The 20,943-nt window shown below is 44.2% G+C and overlaps 1 protein-coding gene across 24 annotated transcripts in view; it reads right to left on the reverse strand.

Moving 5' to 3' along the window:
- by (focal adhesion protein tensin) overlaps window positions 1–20,943 on the reverse strand; it is a 1,595,780-nt gene that overhangs the window by 409,721 nt on the left and 1,165,116 nt on the right. For all 24 annotated transcript variants that reach the window (XM_071662733.1, XM_071662731.1, XM_071662715.1 and 21 more), the window contains one exon: window positions 14,694–14,863. In XM_071662733.1, the coding sequence (XP_071518834.1) occupies window positions 14,694–14,863 (170 nt within the window). The remainder of the gene's footprint in view (window positions 1–14,693; window positions 14,864–20,943) is intronic.

Here is a 20,943-nt window from a genome sequence, read left to right on the forward strand (position 1 = left end):
AGAAGGCATACGATAGAGTTGATAGAGATGCGCTGTGGAAGGTACTAAGAATATATGGTGTGGGAGGCAAGTTGTTAGAAGCAGTGAAAAGTTTTTATCGAGGACGTAAGGCATGTGTACGGGTAGGAAGAGAGGAAAGTGATTGGTTCTCAGCGAATGTAGGTTTGTGGCAGGGGTGTGTGATGTCTCCATGGCTGTTTAATTTGTTTATGGATGGGGTTGTTATGGAGGTGAATGCAAGAGTTTTGGAAAGAGGGGCAAGTATGCAGTCTGTTGGGGATGAGAGAGCTTGGGAAGTGAGTCAGTTGTTGTTCGCTGATGATACAGCGCTGGTGGCTGATTCATGTGAGAAACTGCAGAAGCTGGTGACTGAGTTTGGTAAAGTGTGTGAAAGAAGAAAGTTAAGAGTAAATGTGAATAAGAGCAAGGTTATTAGCTACAGTAGGGTTGAGGGTCAAGTCAATTGGGAGGTAAGTTTGAATGGAGAAAAACTGGAGGAAGTAAAGTGTTTTAGATATCTGGGAGTGGATCTGGCAGCGGATGGAACCCTGGAAGTGGAAATAAATCATAGGGTTGGGGAGGGGACGAAAATCCTGGGAGCCTTAAAGAATGTGTGGAAGTCGAGAACATTATCTCGGAAAGCAAAAATGGGTATGTTTGAAGGAATATTGGTTCCAACAATGTTGTATGGTTGCGAGGCGTGGGCTATGGATAGAGTTGTGCACAGGAGGATGGATGTGCTAGAAATGAGATGTTTGAGGACAATGTGTGGTGTGAGGTGGTTTGATCGAGTCAGTAACGTAAGGGTAAGAGAGATGTGTGGAAATAAAAAGAGCGTGGTTGAGAGAGCAGAAGAGAGTGTTTTGAAATGGTTTGGGCACATGGAGAGAATGAGTGAGGAAAGATTGACCAAGAGGATATATGTGTTGGAGGTGGAGGGAACGAGGAGAAGTGGGAGGCCAAATTGGAGGTGGAAAGATGGAGTGAAAAAGATTTTGTGTGATCGGGGCCTGAACATGCAGGAGGGTGAAAGGAGGGCAAGGAATAGAGTGAATTGGATCGATGTGGTATACCGGGGTTGACGTGCTGTCAGTGGATTGAATCATGGCATGTGAAGCGTCTGGGGTAAACCATGGAAAGCTGTGTAGGTATGTATATTTGCGTGTGTGGACGTATGTATATACATGTGTATGGGGGTGGGTTGGGCCATTTCTTTCGTCTGTTTCCTTGCGCTACCTCGCAAACGCGGGAGACAGCGACAAAGCTCTTTTTATTTCCACACATCTCTCTTGCCCTTGCGTTGCTTGCTCGATCGAACCACCTCACACCGCACGTTGTCCTCAGGCATCTCATTTCCAGCGCATCCATCCTCCTGCGCACAACTCTGTCCGTGGCCCGCGCCTCGTGGCCATGCAACGTTGTTGGAACCACTGTTCCTTCAAACATGCCCATTTTTGCTTTACGAGATAATGTTCTCGGCTTCCACACGTTCTTTGGGGCTCCCAGAACTTTCGCCCCCTCCCCCACCCTGTGAATCGCTTCCGCTTCCATGGTTCCGTCCGCTGCCGGGTCCACTCCCGGGTGTCTAGAGCACTTCGCTTCCCTAGTTTTTCTCCATTCAGGCTTGCCTCCCGGTTGACTTGTCCCTCAGCCCTACTGTGCCTAATGACCTTGCTCTTGTTTGCATTTACTCTCGACTTTCTTCTTTCACACACTTTGCCAGGCTCAGTCGCCGGCTTCTGTAGGTTCTCACATGAATCAGCCACCAGCACTGTATCATATACATACATATATATATATATATGTGTATATATATATATATATATATATATATATATATATATATATATATATATATATATATATATATATATATATTCCCTGGGGATAGGGGAGAAAGAATACTTCCCATGTATTCCCTGCGTGTCGTAGAAGGCGACTAAAAGGGAAGGGAGCGGGGGGCTGGAAATCCTCCCCTCTCGTTTTTTTTTTTTTTTAATTTTCCAAAAGAAGGAACAGAGAAGAGGTCCAGGTGAGGATATTCCCTCAAAGGCCCAGTCCTCTGTTCTTAACGCTACCTCGCTATCTCGGGAAATAGCGAATAATATAAAAAAAAAAAAAAAATATATATATATATATATATATATATATATCCCTGGGGATAGGGGAGAAAGAATACTTCCCACGTATTCCCTGCGTGTCGTAGAAGGCGACTAAAAGGGGAGGGAGCGGGGGCTGGAAATCCTCCCCTTTCAATTTTTTTTAATTTTCCAAAAGAAGGAACAGAGAAGGGGGCCAGGTGAGGATATTCCCTCAATGGCCCAGTCCTCTGTTCTTAACGCTACCTCGCTAACGCGGGAAATGGCGAATGGTTTGAAAAAAAAAAATATATATATATATATATATATATATATATATATATATACGAAACAGACGAAAGAATGGCCCAACCCGCCCACATAAACATGTATATACATACACGTCCACACACGCAAATATACATACCTATACATCTCAATGTACATATATATATACACACACAAACATACACATATATACACATGTACATAATTCATACTGTCTGCCTTTATTTGTTCCCATCACCACCCCGCCACACATGGAATAACAACCCCCTCCCCCCTCATGTGTGCGAGGTGGCGCTAGGAAAAGACAACAAAGGCCCCATTCGTTCACACTCAGTCTCTAGCTGTCATGTAATAATTTATATATATATATTTATATCTTTTGTGCAAGCCATCACTGGTTCCTGAAATACATCCCATTCCTCTCCCACTCCCCTTATGTCATTTGTTCTAACCTTTTGCCATTCTGCACTCAATCTCTCCTGGTACTTCCTCCCACAAGTCTCCTTTCCAAGCTCACTTACTCTCACCTTTCTCTTCTTCTCAACATTCTCGTTTCTTTTCTGAAATACACAAATCTTCACCTTCGCAAGGCATGAGAAAGGTGGGAGGTGGGCAGATCTGAAAGGGTAGTGAGTAGTGGGATGAAAAAGTAAGATTGTTAGTGAAAGAGAAGAGAGAGGCGTTTGGACGACTTTTGCAGGGAAGTAGAGCAAATGACAGGGAGATGTATAAAAGAAAGCAACAGGAGGGTAAGAGAAAGGTGCAAGAGGTGCAAAAGAGGGCAAATGAGAGTTGGGGTGAGAGAGTGTCATTAAATTTTAGGGAAAATAACGAATGTGTTTGATGATAGAATGGCAAATATAGGGTGTTTTGGTCGAGGTGGTGTGCCAAGTGAGAGTGAGGGAGAAATGTTTCGTAAACAGAGATGAAGTAGTGAAAGCTTTGCGGAAGATGAAAGCCGGCAAGGCGGTGGGTTAAATGGTATTGCAGTGGAATTCACTTAAAAAGGGGGTGACTGTGTTGTTAATTGGTTGGTAAGGATATTCAATGTATGTATGGATCATGGAGAAGTGCCTGAGGATTGGCAGAATGCATGCATAGTGCCATTTTACAAAAGCAAAGGGGATAAAGGCGAGTGTTCAAATTACAGAGGTATATGTTAGTTGAATATTCCTGGAAAATTATATGAAAGGGTATTGATTGAGAGGGTAAAGGCATGTACAGAGCATCAGATTGAGGAAGAGCAGTGTGGTTTCAGAAGTGGTAGAGGATGTGTGGATCAGGTGTTTGCTTTGAAGAATGTATGTGAGAAATACTTAGAACAGATGGATTTGTATGTAGCATTTATGGATCTGGAGAAGGCATATGATAGGGATGATAGAAATGCTTTGTGGAAGGTTCTAAGAGTATATGGTATGGGATGCAAGTTGCTAGAGGCAGTGAAAAGTTTTTACCAAGGATGTAAGGAATATTTACAAGTAGGAAGAGAGGAAAGTGACTGGTTCCCAGTAAATGTTGGTTTACGATAGGGGTGCGTGATGTCTCAATGGTTGTTTAATTTGTTTATGGATGGGGTGGTTAAGGAAGTGAATGCTAGAGCTTTGGAGAGAGGGGCAAGTATGCAGTCTGTTGTGGATGAAAGGGCTTGGGAAGTGAGTCAGTTGCTGTTCGCTGATGATACAGAGCTGGTGGCTGATTCGGATGTAAATTCAGAGTATTTGTGAATAAGAGCAAGGTTATTAGGTTCAGTATGGTTGAGGGACAAGTTAACTGGGAGGAAAGTTTGAATGGAGAAAAATTAGAGGAAGTGAAGTGTTTTAGATATCTGGGAGTGGACTTAGCAGCACATGGAACCATGGGAGTGAAAGTGAGTCACAGGGTGGGGGAAGGGGTGATAGTTCTGGAAGCATTGAAGAATGTGTGGAAGGCGAGAACTTTATCTGAGAGAGCAAAAATGGGTATGTTTAAAGGAATGATGGTTCCAACAATGTTATATGGTTGTGAGGCATAAGCTATAGATAGAATTGTGCGGAGGAGGGTGGATGTGTTGGAAATGAAATTTTTGAGGACAATATGTGGTGTGAGGTGGTTTGATTGAGAAAGTAATGAAGGGGTAAGAGAGATGTGTGGTAATAAAAAGAGTGTGGTTGAGAGAGCAGATGTGTTGAAATGGTTTGGAAACACGGAGAGAATGAGTGAGGAAAGATTGACAGAGGACATATGTGTCAGAGGTAAAGGGAACAAGGAGAAGCATGAGTCTGAAGTGGAAGTGGAAGAATGGAGTGAAAAAGATTTTGAGCGATTGGGGCCTGAAAATACAGGAAGGTGAAAGGCGTGCATGGAATAGCGTGAATTGGAACAATGTGGTATACTGGGGTCGACGTGCTGTCAATGTATTGAACCAGGGCATGTGAAATGTCTGGGGTAAACCATGGGAAGGTCTGTGGGGCCTGGATGTTGAAAGGTAGCTGTGGTTTCGGTGCATTACACATGATAGCTAGAGACTAAGTGTGAATGAATGAGGCCTTTTTGTCTTTTCCTGGCACTACCTCGCAGGAGGAGGAGGAAGGATGCTATTCCATGTGTTGCGGGGTGGCGACGAGAAAGGATGAAGGCAGTAAGAATATGTACATGTGTATATATGTATATGTCTGTGTATCTATATGTATGTATAACTGAAATGTATATGTATGTATATGTGCGTGTACGGGCGTTTATATATATGCATGTGTATGTGGGTGGGTTGGGCCATTCCTCGTCTGTTTCCTTGCGCTACCTCGCTGATGCGGGAGACGGCAATTAAATATAAATAGAATATATAGTTAAATAATGCAACGTCTTATTGATTTAGTATTTCCTAAGCACTACTGAAAATATGTAGGTGTCTCCTCTTATGTTCAGTAATGAAGATCGACAGCCTAGCATGACATTTTTTTTTTTTTTTTTTTATACTTTGTCGCTGTCTCCCGCGTTTGCGAGGTAGCGCAAGGAAACAGACGAAAGAAATGGCCCAACCCCCCCCCCATACACATGTACATACACACGTCCACACACGCAAATATACATACCTACACAGCTTTCCATGGTTTACCCCAGACGCTTCACATGCCTTGATTCAATCCACTGACAGCACGTCAACCCCGGTATACCACATCGCTCCAATTCACTCTATTCCTTGCCCTCCTTTCACCCTCCTGCATGTTCAGGCCCCGATCACACAAAATCTTTTTCACTCCATCTTTCCACCTCCAATTTGGTCTCCCTCTTCTCCTCGTTCCCTCCACCTCCGACACATATATCCTCTTGGTCAATCTTTCCTCACTCATTCTCTCCATGTGCCCAAACCATTTCAAAACACCCTCTTCTGCTCTCTCAACCACGCTCTTTTTATTTCCACACATCTCTCTTACCCTTACGTTACTTACTCGATCAAACCACCTCACACCACACATTTTCCTCAAACATCTCATTTCCAGCACGTCCATCCTCCTGCGCACAACTCTATCCATAGCCCACGCCTCGCAACCATACAACATTGTTGGAACCACTATTCCTTCAAACATACCCATTTTTGCTTTCCGAGATAATGTTCTCGACTTCCACACATTTTTCAAGGCTCCCAAAATTTTCGCCCCCTCCCCCACCCTATGATCCACTTCCGCTTCCATGGTTCCATCCGCTGACAGATCCACTCCCAGATATCTAAAACACTTCACTTCCTCCAGTTTTTCTCCATTCAAACTCACCTCCCAATTGACTTGACCCTCAACCCTACTGTACCTAATAACCTTGCTCTTATTCACATTTATGACATTATGAACTTAAATAAGTTTGTGATGAAGTTAACATCCTAACCTACAGTTTAATACCTTGTGAAAAAGATATTGTAGGTGAAAGCTGTCAATAATCAACAACATATGAACCTCGTCAGAAATGATAAGCCTTATCAAAAAAAATGATCAGCCTTATCAAAAACGATGATCACCTGCAACAGGCATGATGATTAGCCTCCCTAAGTATGATGGTAAGTTACATCAAGCATGATCATTAGTCTCAACTATAATCATATCCCATCAAATACAAAAATCAGCCAATACAAGGGCAGCTCCATAAGCATAGTGACTAACTTCTTCAGGCATGGCGACCACCCTATTCAAGTATGATGATCAGCTGCATCAAGCACGCTAATCAGCCATATCAAACATGATGATCAGTCTCAAGCACGATGATCAGCCTCATCAAGCACAATGATCAGCCACATCAAGCACGCAAGCATGATGAGCAGCCTCATCATGCACAAATGATCAGCTGCATCAAAAAGGATGATCAGCCTCATCAAGCACGATGATCAGCTGCATCAAGTATGATGATTTGCCTCATTACGATGATCTGCATCAAACACGATGATCAGTTGCATTAAGCACGATAATCAGCCACACGACACACAATGATAAGCAACAAGCATGATGATTAGCTTCATCAAGAATGGTGATTAACTGTATCAATCATAATGATCAACCTCATCAGGCATGATACCAACCGACAGATTCTCTACCCTGGAGTAACAAGACATGTGAACCGTCCACAATGAAGTTGCTGCTTTCAAATCTTTGCTATACAGCAGCCAACTCGAGAAGAATGCGGCCGCTTATATAATACTAAGGTTTTGCTCTTCGAGACAGATACTAAGAAGCAACTCCAAAGATGTTTACTTTCATACAAGTACTGTACTCTACGGTTGTAGCCCACCATCATTTATTTCCAAACCTAATTTCTTTTCGGGGCACACTTATACCCTCTTTTTTTTTTTTTCACTAACCCCATTCCAAGGATAACAAGAAAGGTTCCTTAGATTTTGTGTCAGCGTATGTGTGTAATTACTTGTCCATACCGTGGGGGAGGGAGTTTACACTCGTGGGATCGTCTCTTGAAAATTCTCCATCGTACAACTTTCGAAACTTTTCACTGATGCTAGCATTCGCTTATCTTTCTCCACTCAATCATTACTTTCATACTATAAAAGAAATTCTTAATATTTTTCTGGTCTCATACTTTCATGTCATATTCTCTTATTGTTCTATCTCTACATCTTTTGATGAAATGTTGATTGTCTACATTAGACTGGTTTCGAAACTCAAAGGCAGTGATCAGGGCTACCAATAGTTTTCCCTCTTCCATGGTGGGCAAATTTGTGGTCTCTGACCTCTCTGTAGCCCAGGTTTCTCGGTTCTGCTACCATGTTTGTTGCTCTCTTCTGGACCTTCTCTGTCCTTCTTTTAGTTCAATGACCTTGCGTAAGAAGCATATTGTAGAATCGCCTAATATACAGTAATGTGAAGTTTGCTAAATATTTCCTTATCCATTTTTTTTTAAAACGTGATTCTAATATTTGCCAGCAAAGGTAGTCGCCTTTACAATTCTCTCAATGCGGATCTCAGACGACAAGCCTCTCTCACACAGGTTTCTTGCACGTTATTTCCACTTGATAATCATCGCATGTTCGAGAAGTTTTACACTTATGTTGTCCCGTCTCTTAACCTTGTATGTACGTATCATGTCTTTACTCCTATGTGTGTATACACACCCGCACACCCCAGTCTAAGCCAGGTACCAATTCATCGATCAGCTCCGTGGGGAGGATGGACTCCTATGTTGACTACTGTATGCCGACTGCCGTTCCCAGAATTCGAATCTATGAGGGCCTGACTCCTGGCAGGTACGTGTGTGTGTGTGTGTGTGTGTGTGTAAATGTTTGAGTGGCACGTTTGACCTAAATATAAAACCCTGGTAAAAAACATATCCTGAAAAAAATTGTAATCCAATAAGGTAATTTCACAGTTGGTCTAGCAAAGGCGAAGAGCGCGCCCAAAGCGATTTAAACGATATGAATGAGGAGGTTTATGAGGTGTTCGAGGTGAAGCTCAGACCTGCGGCAGGAGGGATGGTATACCTCATGACACTTGAAATGAGGTAACATCAAATACAGCGCAGACTGTTGGCCGACGTTCCCCGGGTGCATACCAAGGTAGAACATTAAACCTATATTACCAAAGGTGGAAAAACCAAGGAAATGAGATAGGAAAAAAACACTAAAAGACACACTAGAAAAATGTAGAAGATATGACAAAAGTGACCCACCGTTAATGTTTAATACATTCGCAATAAAGACCAAAGTTAGTGCTATGCAGGAGACGAATAAGGAGCGAAAGAGAAAGATGGAAAAAGCAAATGCTGTAACTGACGAGAAACGTCTTTGCTAGGTAAACAAATATACATGGGCTACACGGAGGTAATGGAAAGGCTGAGAGAGAGAGAGAGAGAGAGAGAGAGAGAGAGAGAGAGAGAGAGAGAGAGAGAGAGAGAGAGAGAGAGAGAGAGAGAGAGAGAGAGAGAGAGAGAGAGAGAGAGAGAGAGTAAAAGGATTAGATAGAAAAAAATCTACTTGCTGAGAGGGGGACCTGAACATCTAAGAAGCAAACTGGCTGACATCTTCAGATCACTACAACCTCGGGACCAGAAGAGTGAGGAGTGATCCTGGTTTTGGGAAGAGTGAGTAGGGAATCCGAGAACTTAAGTGTGTCTGTAGTGAATCTGAGAAGTTCGGGAGAGACACAGACGACGGGTAGTAAGAAGAGAACTTTGTGAACTTGTAGCAGAGTCTGGGGCTCTCAGAAGCAGGCATAAAACATGAAAAACTAGAGAATGGAGACATACTCCCAGACTTTTAGGAGTTATGATTAATGTCTAGAAACAAGCCTGGGGGCTTGAGTTAAGGAATACGGATACAACCTGAACTGTGGAGCAACGAAAGAGCATAGGATTAGATCCCCAGTGCATGAGGAGGAGGAAGGACGGAACTTGGGAACTGAGGAGGTGGATAAAGCCTGAGAACTTGAGAAGTATAGGTGGAACTTGAGAACTCAGGACAGAATACAGACGCAGAGAACTTGAGTAGAGATGGAACTTGAGAACTGAAGATGAAACATAAAACCTGAGAACGTGACGATTAAGGATGACACCAGAGAATTGAAGAAGGAAGGAACTTGCACTCTGAAGCCATAATCCGAGACCCTGAAGAGAGAGGAGTGGTCCTGAAAGCCCAGGTTGAGTGAAGGATGATGATGATGATACAAGACTGTGTACAGAACTGAGAAGCTAAGGGGTTAGGACAAGCTAAGGAGTGTGGAAATAAGGCAAGGGGCGACAGACACTGTAATGGGGATAGGGAAGAATGAACACTCAGGGGAGATGTAATAAATGAAGGGAATTAATGATACGTTGGGGGAGATAGTTAAAACAAAGGGAGTGCAGAAGGGATACGCAGCAGACGACAGTGGGTGATGGGAACGATAAGGTGTGAGGGTAGCCAAGACCCCAAACCAGACAAATGTCATGGAAGGTAAATCATGCATAAAATACAAAGAAAATGAAATACATAAAAAATAAAAGAGGAAAAAAAAATTCGTATCCCAGAAGGTAATATCAGAGCAACTAATAAAATGTCTGGCTCAGTTTTCGCTCTCGACCAGTGGTATGACAGGAGTCGGAGACGGAGAAAAATTAGACTGAATTCGGTACGTCTTGAATAAAGTAGCCGGTCTAATAATATATATACATATATATATATATATATATATATATATATATATATATATATATATATATATATACACGCATATACATACATACACATGTACATAATTCATAGTCTGCGTTTATTCATTTCCATCACCACCCCGCCACACATGAAATAACAACCCCCTCCCCCCCTTCATGTGCGCGACGTAGCGCTAGGAAGACAACAAAGGCCCCATTCGTTCACACTCAGTCTCTAGCTGTCATGCAAAATTGCACCGAAACCACAGCTCCCTTTCCACATCCAGGCCCCACACAACTTTCCATGGTTTACCCCAGACGCTTCACATGCCCTGGTTCAATCTATTGACAGCACGTCGACCCCGGTATACCACATCGATCCAATTCACTCTATTCCTTGCACGCCTTTCACCCTCCTGCATGTTCAGGTCCCAATCACTCAAAATCTTTTTCACTCCATCTTTCCACCTCCAATTTGGTCTCCCACTTCTCCTCGTTCCCTCCACCTCTGACACATATATCGTCTTGGTCAATCTTTCCTCACTCATTCTCTCCATGTGACCAAACCATTTCAGAACACCCTCTTCTTCTCTCTCAACCACACTCTCTTTATTACCACACATCTCTCTCACCCTATTAGTACTTACTCGATCAAACCACCTCACACCACATATTGTCCTCAAACATCTCATTTCCAGCACATCCACCCTCCTCCACACAACTCTATCCATAGCCCACGCCTCGCAACCATACAACATTGTTGGAACCACTATTCCTTCAAACATACCCATTTTTGCTTTCCGAGATAATGTTCTCGACTTCCACACATTCTTCAAGGGTCCCAGAATTTTCGCCCCCCCTCCCCCACCCTATGATTCACTTCCGCTTCCATGGTTCCATCCGCTGCCAAATCCATTCCCAGATATCTAAAACACTTCACTTCCTCCAGTTTTTCTCTATTCAAACTTACCTTCCAATCGACTTGACCCTCAACCCTACTGTAGCTAATAACCTTGCTCTTATTCACATTTACTCTCAACTTTCTTCTTTCACACACTTTACCAAACTCAGTCACCAGCTTCTGCAGTTTCTCAAATGAATCAGCCACCAGCGCTGGGGATAGGGGAGAAAGAATACTTCCCACGTATTCCCTGCGTGTTGTTGAAGGCGACTAAAGGGGAGGGAGCGCGTGGCTGGAAATCCTTCCCTCTGGGTTATCTTTTTTTTCTCCAAAAGAAGGAACAGAGAAGGGAGCCAAGTGAGGATATTCCCTCTAAGGCTTAGTTCTCTGTTCTTAACGCTACCTTGCTAATGCGAGAAATGGCGAATAGTTTGAAAAAGAATATATATATATATATATATATATATATATATATATATATATATATATATATATATATATATGAGAGAAACACATAAACAGTCGTTTTAAATGTTAATCCATTTACAATTCGTCATTCGTTTCCTACTGTATAGAGCCAACGTTGATCTTGCCAGTTAGGATCTCGTTCTTACTAGTATATGTGTCGAGCATTTCTGGAGGAGTGCATGTGGAGCCAACCTTTCCAGTTATTCTTATGATATTCTATCACTCGGAAGGGAGGTCCGCTGTACAGCCTATTGTTCATTATTTCGTCCCACTATACACGTAACCAAACCAAAATATTCTTCCGTGGTGGAACCTGATGTGATGTGATGTACAGTGACACACAAAACTGTCTACTTTAACTCGTTAAACATCTTAGTACAGTGTGGCTGGAGATGGTGACGTTACGTTTGACGAGTATACAAATATACTGAACTGCAAAAAGTATATTGGCTTATACGAACCGTTTTGATATAGGCAAACATTAATGATCATGTATTTCCTAAATACGTTCATATCTGCCCGAAGTACTATAGCCCATTATGGCCTTGTTGTCGACTTGTCCCCTTCGTTTGCTACGGTTTCCATTCCATTGTTTACCTGTTTCTTAAGTGAACCAAAATTTTTCTAATCTGAATCCTGGATTATTTGTGAAACTCACATCGTGTATTTACTGCATTTTCTCTTGTGACTGCTTCTGTGAGGAGCTAAATAAGGTTGAAACTGTCATATAGACTAAGAGATCTCTTTCGTGTAACTCTGTTTGCAAAACAATGTAACTAACTTAAAGGTTTTCTGCCACCGTGTTGCTTCGTATTCGTGTCCACCTTAGTGAGGAGGGCTTATCTTTCCTAGAGGGAATGTATTTGGGAATGGACCTCACATTTTTTAAGAGAAGTTCCAATATTCCTCGGATGTGCTACATATTCTCATGGTTTAGCAACTGCTGGGTTACTACATGCGAGTGTAGTGACTATTACAAAGAGTAAAAGATATTGATCACGGTAACTACCACATGCACCACAATATCAAAACAATGTAATGCTCATCCATGAGCCGTCCATTAACGTCCACACCAATTCCTCAGTATGAACAACATCCTTCCTTCTCTGCCACAGTGCTGGAAAGCCAACATTTGGCATTCATGTCTCACTGTCTACGTATCACATGACTTTACGCGGTCACACAAACTACATCTACGTCATTAAACTACTCAACAAACACTTGGTCTTTGTGTCCTGTGAAAATAAAAGATGCCACACAAACTGTTCAGAAGTTAGTGGGGATAAAATTCTCAGAGAGGTCTCCTTTCACTCTGTTTGGATGTGTTTGTATTGCGGAGCTCGGGACTTGCTTTCAAGCTGGCCACGGACCAGCTTGAAAATCTTGGTATCAAAATTCACGGGGTCAGAGCCTGCGCTAGGGAAACTAGATTCTGGCAAGTTGTACGTGACTCACAGTCAGCTGAATTCCGAGCCATTGGGGCCTTGCAGGCTCCTGCCATGGGCTAAGAAAGATGGAACCTGACACGAAAGCTCCAGTGGACACTTCCAGCCTGTCGTGAACCCTACACGAAGGTATTCGTGCACACTTCCAGCCTGTCGTGAACCCGATACAAAGGTATTCGTGCACACTTCCAGCCTGTCGTGAACCCGACACGAAGGCATTCGTGCACACCTCCAGCCTACAGTGAATATTTCAGCATCCTGGGTCTCTGCTACATCCTCTACGTAACCAAAGCACTTCGGCCAGATGAATGGAATGAAATTTATGGTACGTAATAATCAACCTTTTGTACAGCATGGGGGGGAGTTCTATACTCGTGGGTCCCCAGTGTGTGTGTGTGTGTGTGTGTGTGTGTGTGTAATCAATTATCTGTACTGTACTATCATACGATTTTTTTTTATTTCTGTATGCTGTCCACAGGTATCATTTCCTCATTTACTTTATTCCACTCATCCATCACACTTATAAGCGCTTATTACATCATTTTATGACAAGTTTTTTAACTTCACGATCTGGCCTGTGGGTTTTCCAAACCCTACTTCATTCATCAGTCTGGTTTAAAAACTTAAAGTTGTGCTCAGGTTACCCCTCACTCTTTCCTCTTCCTGTTTGTGTATGTGGTTATCTGTGTGTTAAGGGAAGAGTTTTAAAATAATGCTGCCCCGTCTCAGCCATGCATATATCATGTTTTTATTCCTACACACACACACACACACACATGCCTCAGCCTAAACCAGGAACCCGTTTATCGACCAACCGTAAGGGTAGGATTGGAACCTATGTGGATCCGATCATGGACGGGGCCCGTGCTGACGAGTTAGTGTTAACGGTAACCACTACACCAAGTGTGTGTAGATACCTATTTGTCCGCAAAGAGAGAGTGTTTTACACTCTACGGGTCCCGCCTCTTGAACTTTACTACCGTAAAACCTTTTAAACTTGTGTGTACTGTCCACAGTTACAACATCCTCTTCAGTTTACAATAATCCATTCATCCACCAATCTTATGCAAGTATTTCTCTACATCTTGAAGACTTGTTGGTCAAGCAAAAACCAAAAGTTCTGCCTAAACAGACTATTAACTTAAAGCTAGTGTCTGATTTCCATGCATTTTATAATCAGTGTTACACTTTTACGATCTATGGGGGGCGGGGTGAAAAAATACTACTACACACGTAGGGAGAGAGAGAGAGAGAGAGAGAGAGAGAGAGAGAGAGAGAGAGAGAGAGAGAGAGAGAGAGAGAGAGAGAGAGGTGGGGGGATCCATGGAAATCCTCCCCTCCTTTATAATGAATCTCCAAATTCTCGAACTCAAATCGAGTGAGGATTTTTCCCCTAAGGCTCGATCGTCTCATCTAAATACAACCCAGGAAGGTAAGAAAGGTAGGTAAACACGTACGAAAATAACAACTGTACAGAAACATGTACACATTACTGGGAGGTCAACTTGGAGGTACCCATCCAAATTTTTTTCTTCTATATTCTTAGGAGTTTGTTATTAGGTCTTGAGATAATGACACATACCCACAGTCCTTGGCATCTGTACAAATGTGAACTAGTGATTTTGCTTAGCGTCCCCGTAGGTATATGGAGAGAGAAGAAGCGTGAACAGTTTAGGCACTAAATGAAGGCTTCAGTGACTGCGCTTCAACTAGTACTTACCAAAACTTCAAACACTACGCTACCATCTCCCGTACGTCTTTCGGTATAACAGGTGTGTGTGTGTGTGTGTGTGTGTGTGTGTGTGTGTGTGTGTGTGTGTGTGTGTGTGTGTCCTTTGGTTTCAGTCCAGGACTTACCAGTGGGTACCTCCAAGCAGAACGAACCGTGTACTCGCCGCCACTGTGGAGACAACTCACCTGGAGTGGAGGACGGCCACATGCTGCGAGTTCTGGGTGATCCACGACTCCAGCGCCTTACAGATGGAGCAAAGCCTCTCGAGCGCCGGGGCCAGCTGGTCGGGCCAGCCCAGCTCCAGGACCCGCGGTAGGAAGTGGCTCACCTCGCCCTGCCCCGACAGGTTGAACACCTGAGAGAGAGAGAGAGAACGCTGGTCTTAGTAACAAGGCAACCTTATGCCGCTAGGAGGCCGGACGTGTCAACAACCCCAGGAGTAATGAGGTAAAACCCTTCAGCACGATGGTATAACCCTTGAGTACGACGACTCGACCTGTCAGGGCGACGTTACGAACTTTGAGCAAGACGGGCAGAGCCTCTCGTGTGGTAGTGTGACCTTTATCTTAAGCCTCGAGGGTCAAGACAAAGGTCATGCTACCATACCCAAGGTTCGTACAGTCTTGTTCAAGTGTCGTACCATCGTGCTCAAGGATCGTATCGTCGCGCTCAAGGGTCGTTTTGTAGCACTCAAGGATTTATCTACCAGCAGATCTTTCATTATGAACAAAGTGCTATACGCCTACCCAGTAGATACAGTAATACACCAATAAAGAATAAATAAGTAAACAGCACTGATAGGCTACTGAATATAATCCAAGTCAATCTCCTGGAAAACTTTATAATTGAAGAGGAATAATCACTGTTAAAAGTTATTCTGGACATCCATCATAACACTCGGTACATATTTCACACAACACCACAGATGGGAATATGTCATGAAAATACAGGAGACATGCACATGTAATGGTGGGAACACGTGGGCATTATCCACTTACGTTAAACCCATGACCAGATCCATCCGCTTACCGCAGTGGGCGGCAACACAACCACCCACTTATAACGGAGAATCGGCACCAGCGACTTACTGCCTCACTAAGCGGCGAAATCCCTTCTCATTGCACTAGACGAACACAAGATCATCCTACATGATACACGTCCACAGCCAGCCATCCCCTCACCCAACCATCTACTTAAAGCATGGCAGATGAGGAGTAACATCCATGTGACACATCCAGTTACTGCATGTAACACCTATACTTCACGAACTTCATGACACATGCACGCACTCCTCTTTCTATCTACGTCATGACTGAGGCACACGACCTGCCGTGTGAGGACAGTCCACACACACACACATCGCCCTCACCCCTCCAGCTCGACGGCACGAGCTATGGTCATGAGCGACTGACCTCTGACCCGACTCTTCGCGGCAAGTTTAATCGCTAAGCCAACATCACGCCCATGAGTCGTATCGTCGTACCCAAAGGTCGTGTTCAAGGGCAGCATCGTCGCGCTCAAGGGCAGCACCGTCGTGCTCAAAGGGAGTGAGGCCAGGCAACGGTAGGAAGTCACTGAGAGACATAAGGTTATGACAACAACAGTAGAAGGAGCGACCGGGCGCTCACAGTGAGGCCTTCATCCCACCACACTGTTCTCACTCACACTCTGGCATTGAAGACACAAAGACATTTCATTAAAACCCCAGTGAGCACGGCAGCGGTACGACCGTTGGGTATGATGGCCTGACCTTTGACCTGACCCATAAAAATCGGGGTCAAAGGTTAGCGTTTAATACCTTTAATCTCTTGTCCCGTCGCCCTCGAAAGCAGAGCCGCTGTGCTCAATACAGCGTAAATAAAAAGTTTATTTATATCTATAAAGGCTTTATAACCAGATGAATTGGGTGATCTGCAGGAGGCGCAGTTCTTAATGGCCTGAGCTGGTGTCTAATTGGTGGATTTACACAAATCGGACGACCAATCCCCGCCGCACAGCACACCTTGGCCCGTCCCAGGTACTGGCAGGGAGGCGGCCGGCCCTGGAGATGGTTGCTTATGTAAGACCAACCAGGAAAGGACTACACTTTGAGATGGGTGCACCGATGGTACATAAAAGTAGAGCCAATCCTAGAGAGAGAGAGAGAGAGAGAGAGAGAGAGAGAGAGAGAGAGAGAGAGAGAGAGAGAGAGTCACGTGATGATGTACGGCGGCGCTGGCTATGCTTGGTGTTACCGTCTTCCGGGAGCTGTTGGTAATTTAAGGTACTAAGAACCTAAAGGGGATGGCGCCCCCCAGGCCTATCCTCCGCGGGCTTCCTAGAAATCTCCAGTTCGCGGGGGACCACGGCAACACCACCACCAACACCCTTCCTGCTGGAGACCTCCACTCCTCCATCTATACATCCACAACAAGAGACATGAGATTCGCTCGAAGCTTTTCTCGATACAGATTTACGCATTCATTACGGGATTATAACCTATGCAGGCCTTACTAACCAAACACGCAATACGGATTATAAACGATCAAAATGCCCTGTCCAGTTATCGTAGGTCACGTGGTGTTGGTCGAGTTTAGAAAATGGAAGGAAGAGAAATAAAGTGTAGAGAGTAATAAAAAACGGCGGTCAGGAAAATCCGATTCTTGCCGAACGTAAAGAAAACTTGAGGGAAAATGTGGATGCCAGTAATCGATGCTTGTGAGCGCCGCCACCACCACAAGCACACCCAGCTCAAGCTTGTTTGCTCCTCCTGTTATCCTAAGCTGGAGTGATGCGCTCAATCTTGTTCTCTCTGCAGCTTAAGTTATGGTGATGTGCTCAAGCTTGTTCTTCCAGTAGCTTAAGTTATGGTGATGTGCTCAAGCTTGTTCTCTCTGCAGCTTAAGTTATGGTGATGTGCTCAAGCTTGTTCTTCCAGTAGCTTAAGTTATGGTGATGTGCTCAAGCTTGTTCTCTCTGCAGCTTAAGTTATGGTGATGTGCTCAAGCTTGTTCTCTCTGCAGCTTAGGTTATGGTGATGTGCTCAAGCTTGTTCTCTCTGCAGCTTAGGTTATGGTGATGTGCTCAAGCTTGTCTCTCCTGCAGCCTAAGCTGTGGTGATGCACTAATGATTTTTCTCCCCGAGGCTTGAGTGTTGGTGATGTGCTGTGGCTTGTTCCTGCCGTAGCCCAAGATGCGGCAGCGATGTGTTCAACCTTGTTCCTTCTGCAGCATAAGTGGATGCAATTAGCGTCTGCGGCAAGCGGCTCAGTGCACAGGTCTCGTCAACGTGTATTTACAATGTACCTTCAGCGCCTCCATCAGGAGGCCGTGAGTGAGTCCAGGACTCAGCAGCTGGCACTGCTGCACCAGCAGTACAGGGTCCACACTCACCGGTGTCACCAGGATTATAAACACGACTGACAGTACGTACTCACGGGTCTGCTGTTGCCTGGCCACGACGAGTGAGCACTTAGCCGAGTGATTGCTATTTTCTTTTTACGAGCTTTTACAGCAGGAGGATGCGACCTCCCGGGTAGGAAGAGCTTGGCCTTTGACCTGACACTTAGGGATAAAGTCAAAGGTCAGACTGTCAATAAGCTTTGTACCGCTGTACTTGATCAAGGGTCGTACTGTCGGGTTCGAAGAGGTCGTACCGTCCTGTGCTCAAAGGAGTTAGCAGTGTGGCTGAGGAAGCCTGTGGTCGGCCAGCGAGACGGCAGCAGCAGCAGCAGCCTGGGTGGAGGAGGGGTTGGCCGCCGTCTCGCCGAAACCTCCAGCCAGACGTCTCGTATTTCCCCGCACCACATTTGAATAACAACACGAGCCGCGCTCCTCACACACACCCAACCCCAGCTGACTCGTGCAACACACACACACACATCCACCCACCTCACCCACACGTACTGGGTACACACACACACACACACACGTACTGGGTACACACACAAACACACACACACACACACACACACCTCACCCACATGTACTGGGTATGCACACACACACACACACACACACACACACACACACACACACACACACACACACTGAAATACTTAAGAGAAAACAAGAATAAGATACTGGAGGGTCTTGATTCTAATATAGCTGATGGTATAGACATAAACACAGAACAACCAGAGACCATGACATGAAATTCAGCAAGAAACTTGTTGAAAGGATGTAAGTACTTTTATAGTATAAGACTGGTGGATGAATGGAACAATGAATGAATGAAGAAACAATAACTATGAACTAGTTTCAAAAATTGTATGATCGTAAAGAAGGTTCGAGAGATGGGGCCCCACGCGTGTACACCTCCGGACCCGTGCTATACAGATAGGTGGCTGTATACGTGGTCTGACCAGGATTCACGCACATGCTTGCCCGTATGCGACAGTTGGCCCACAACCACCCTAGCTGTTTGTCCTCCCTTAGGGGCTGGTTGATAAATGTGTACGTGTCTTGGGCCACTGTAAATATAATAATAATGGTTTATTTGATCTACACAGCCAATCGGTTGAAAATACACGACTGAAGTATTACAGATATTACAGAACTGGGAGGTAATGATAGTTAGTAAGAGCTTAAGATTATGGTGAGCTCTCTGTGTGTGTGTGTGTGTGTGTGTGTGTGTGTGTGTACAAATTTTTTCTTTTGTGGGAGGCTCCAGTCACGGACAAACTACCACATCAAGGCCGGGCCTTAATTGAAATATACAGAGGTTAATGAATGGGAAAAAGAAAAGACAAGGAAAAAGCATTTACGAAATCTGAAGGAAGTGAAAAACCTGTCTTAAAAAAGTACCAGGTCATAGTTACTGAGAAAGACATAAGACGGGAGAGAATTCCAAAGCTTCGAGGTGTAGGGAAACAAACAGTTATCAAAACGGCCCACCCCGGAATTGTTAACGGCCGCACAGTAATCGTGTGACGCAGCAGCTTGCCGAATGTAGTGTGGTCTGGCAAGTGGTGGGGGGCACACAGGCATTAGGCTCTTGGGAGCAAAAACCATAGTAATATCTATTGAAGAAGGAAAATGAACCAACTGCTTCACAGGGCAGTTGGGTCTAGTTCTGAAATTAACCTGGGAGAGCAGAGAAGTCGGACCGCTTTCGACTCAACTCAGTCAAGTAAAGATAAAGTGCTAAAATCATCCCAGAAGAGAGAGCAGTACTCCATGTAAAGACGGATCAGTCTTTTGTATAAACGAAGCAACTGTTCGGAAGAAAACAGGAGACCAAATTCCTTAGAGGCAGACTCAGGTATTTCCGTATTGTGGGGTTTCCAAGATAGGTGGGATGCTGCACCAATAACAGGTATGTTCAATGAGTCAAGAGGTAGAATTACAGAGTTGACAAAGGAGAGAGAAAAGTTGAGGAATTTTTGATAGAGATATGGGCAGAAACTGGGTCTTGGAAGCATTAAACTTCACCAGATTTCGTCAACCACATTCAGATATCCTGTTCAAGTCTGAGTTTATCGAGGAAGCTGTGTCGAAACGAGATGCAGATCGAAGGAAGGAGCAGAACTGAAGAATTTGATGGAATGCAGTGCATTTGGTTATTTGTAGAGGAAAAGAAATCGTTGACCAGAAGGAGAAAAACTGTAGGAGACAAGACGGAACCTTGCAGGACACCAGTGTTGATGGAGAAAGGGGAACGCCGATCTATCAACCACGAAGACAGATCGGCATGATAGGAAGCTAGATATGAGGGAGCAAAGCAAAGAGAGGGAAGCCAAAATAAGGAAGCTTAGAGATGAGACCCAGATGCCATATCCTGTCAAAAGATTGGGATATGTCAAGGGCAACTACACAGGATTCCCAAAAATATTTCAGGGATGATAACCAAACATTACTAAGATAGGAAATAATATAACCAGTGGATCTCGCCTTACTGGTGATCAGAGAGGAGCCTGTGAGATTCAACATGTCTGAGGATATGAGAGTTGAGGAGGGATTCAAAGATTTTGGAAATGGCAGTTGTCAAAGCAACAGGACGATAATTACGGGTTACAACGGTCACTCTTCTTAGGGACGGGATGTAACATCAGATGCTTCCAAGAAGGAAAAGATATTTCGTCACATATCCTGATTACCAGACGTGACAGAAATACGAGCATGTAAGTTTTCATTCAAGAAGTCATATACTGGTTTATGTGTTGCAGATTTGATAAACAATGCAATGAGGAGTCGCTGGGCTCAGTCGGGTGTAGATGGTGTTGGCGTTAGCAAGTTCGAGCTCGGCTTATCATGTTCCCCCGGTGTACGGTGTCACAGTGTTCATACTGGATGTTATAATCGTGGATAAAACGCGTGAAAGAAAAAAAAAAGCATTACTACTGTCATTACACAAATAGTACATGAAGGCAAGACTGTATATCGGACGGGTACAGGACATGACCGGTGGTAAGACGTTCCTAAAATTCAAGTTGGATGATCATCGATGGGTTATAC

This window comes from Panulirus ornatus, chromosome 6, assembly GCF_036320965.1.
Source record: "Panulirus ornatus isolate Po-2019 chromosome 6, ASM3632096v1, whole genome shotgun sequence".
Lineage (NCBI taxonomy): Eukaryota > Metazoa > Arthropoda > Malacostraca > Decapoda > Palinuridae > Panulirus > Panulirus ornatus.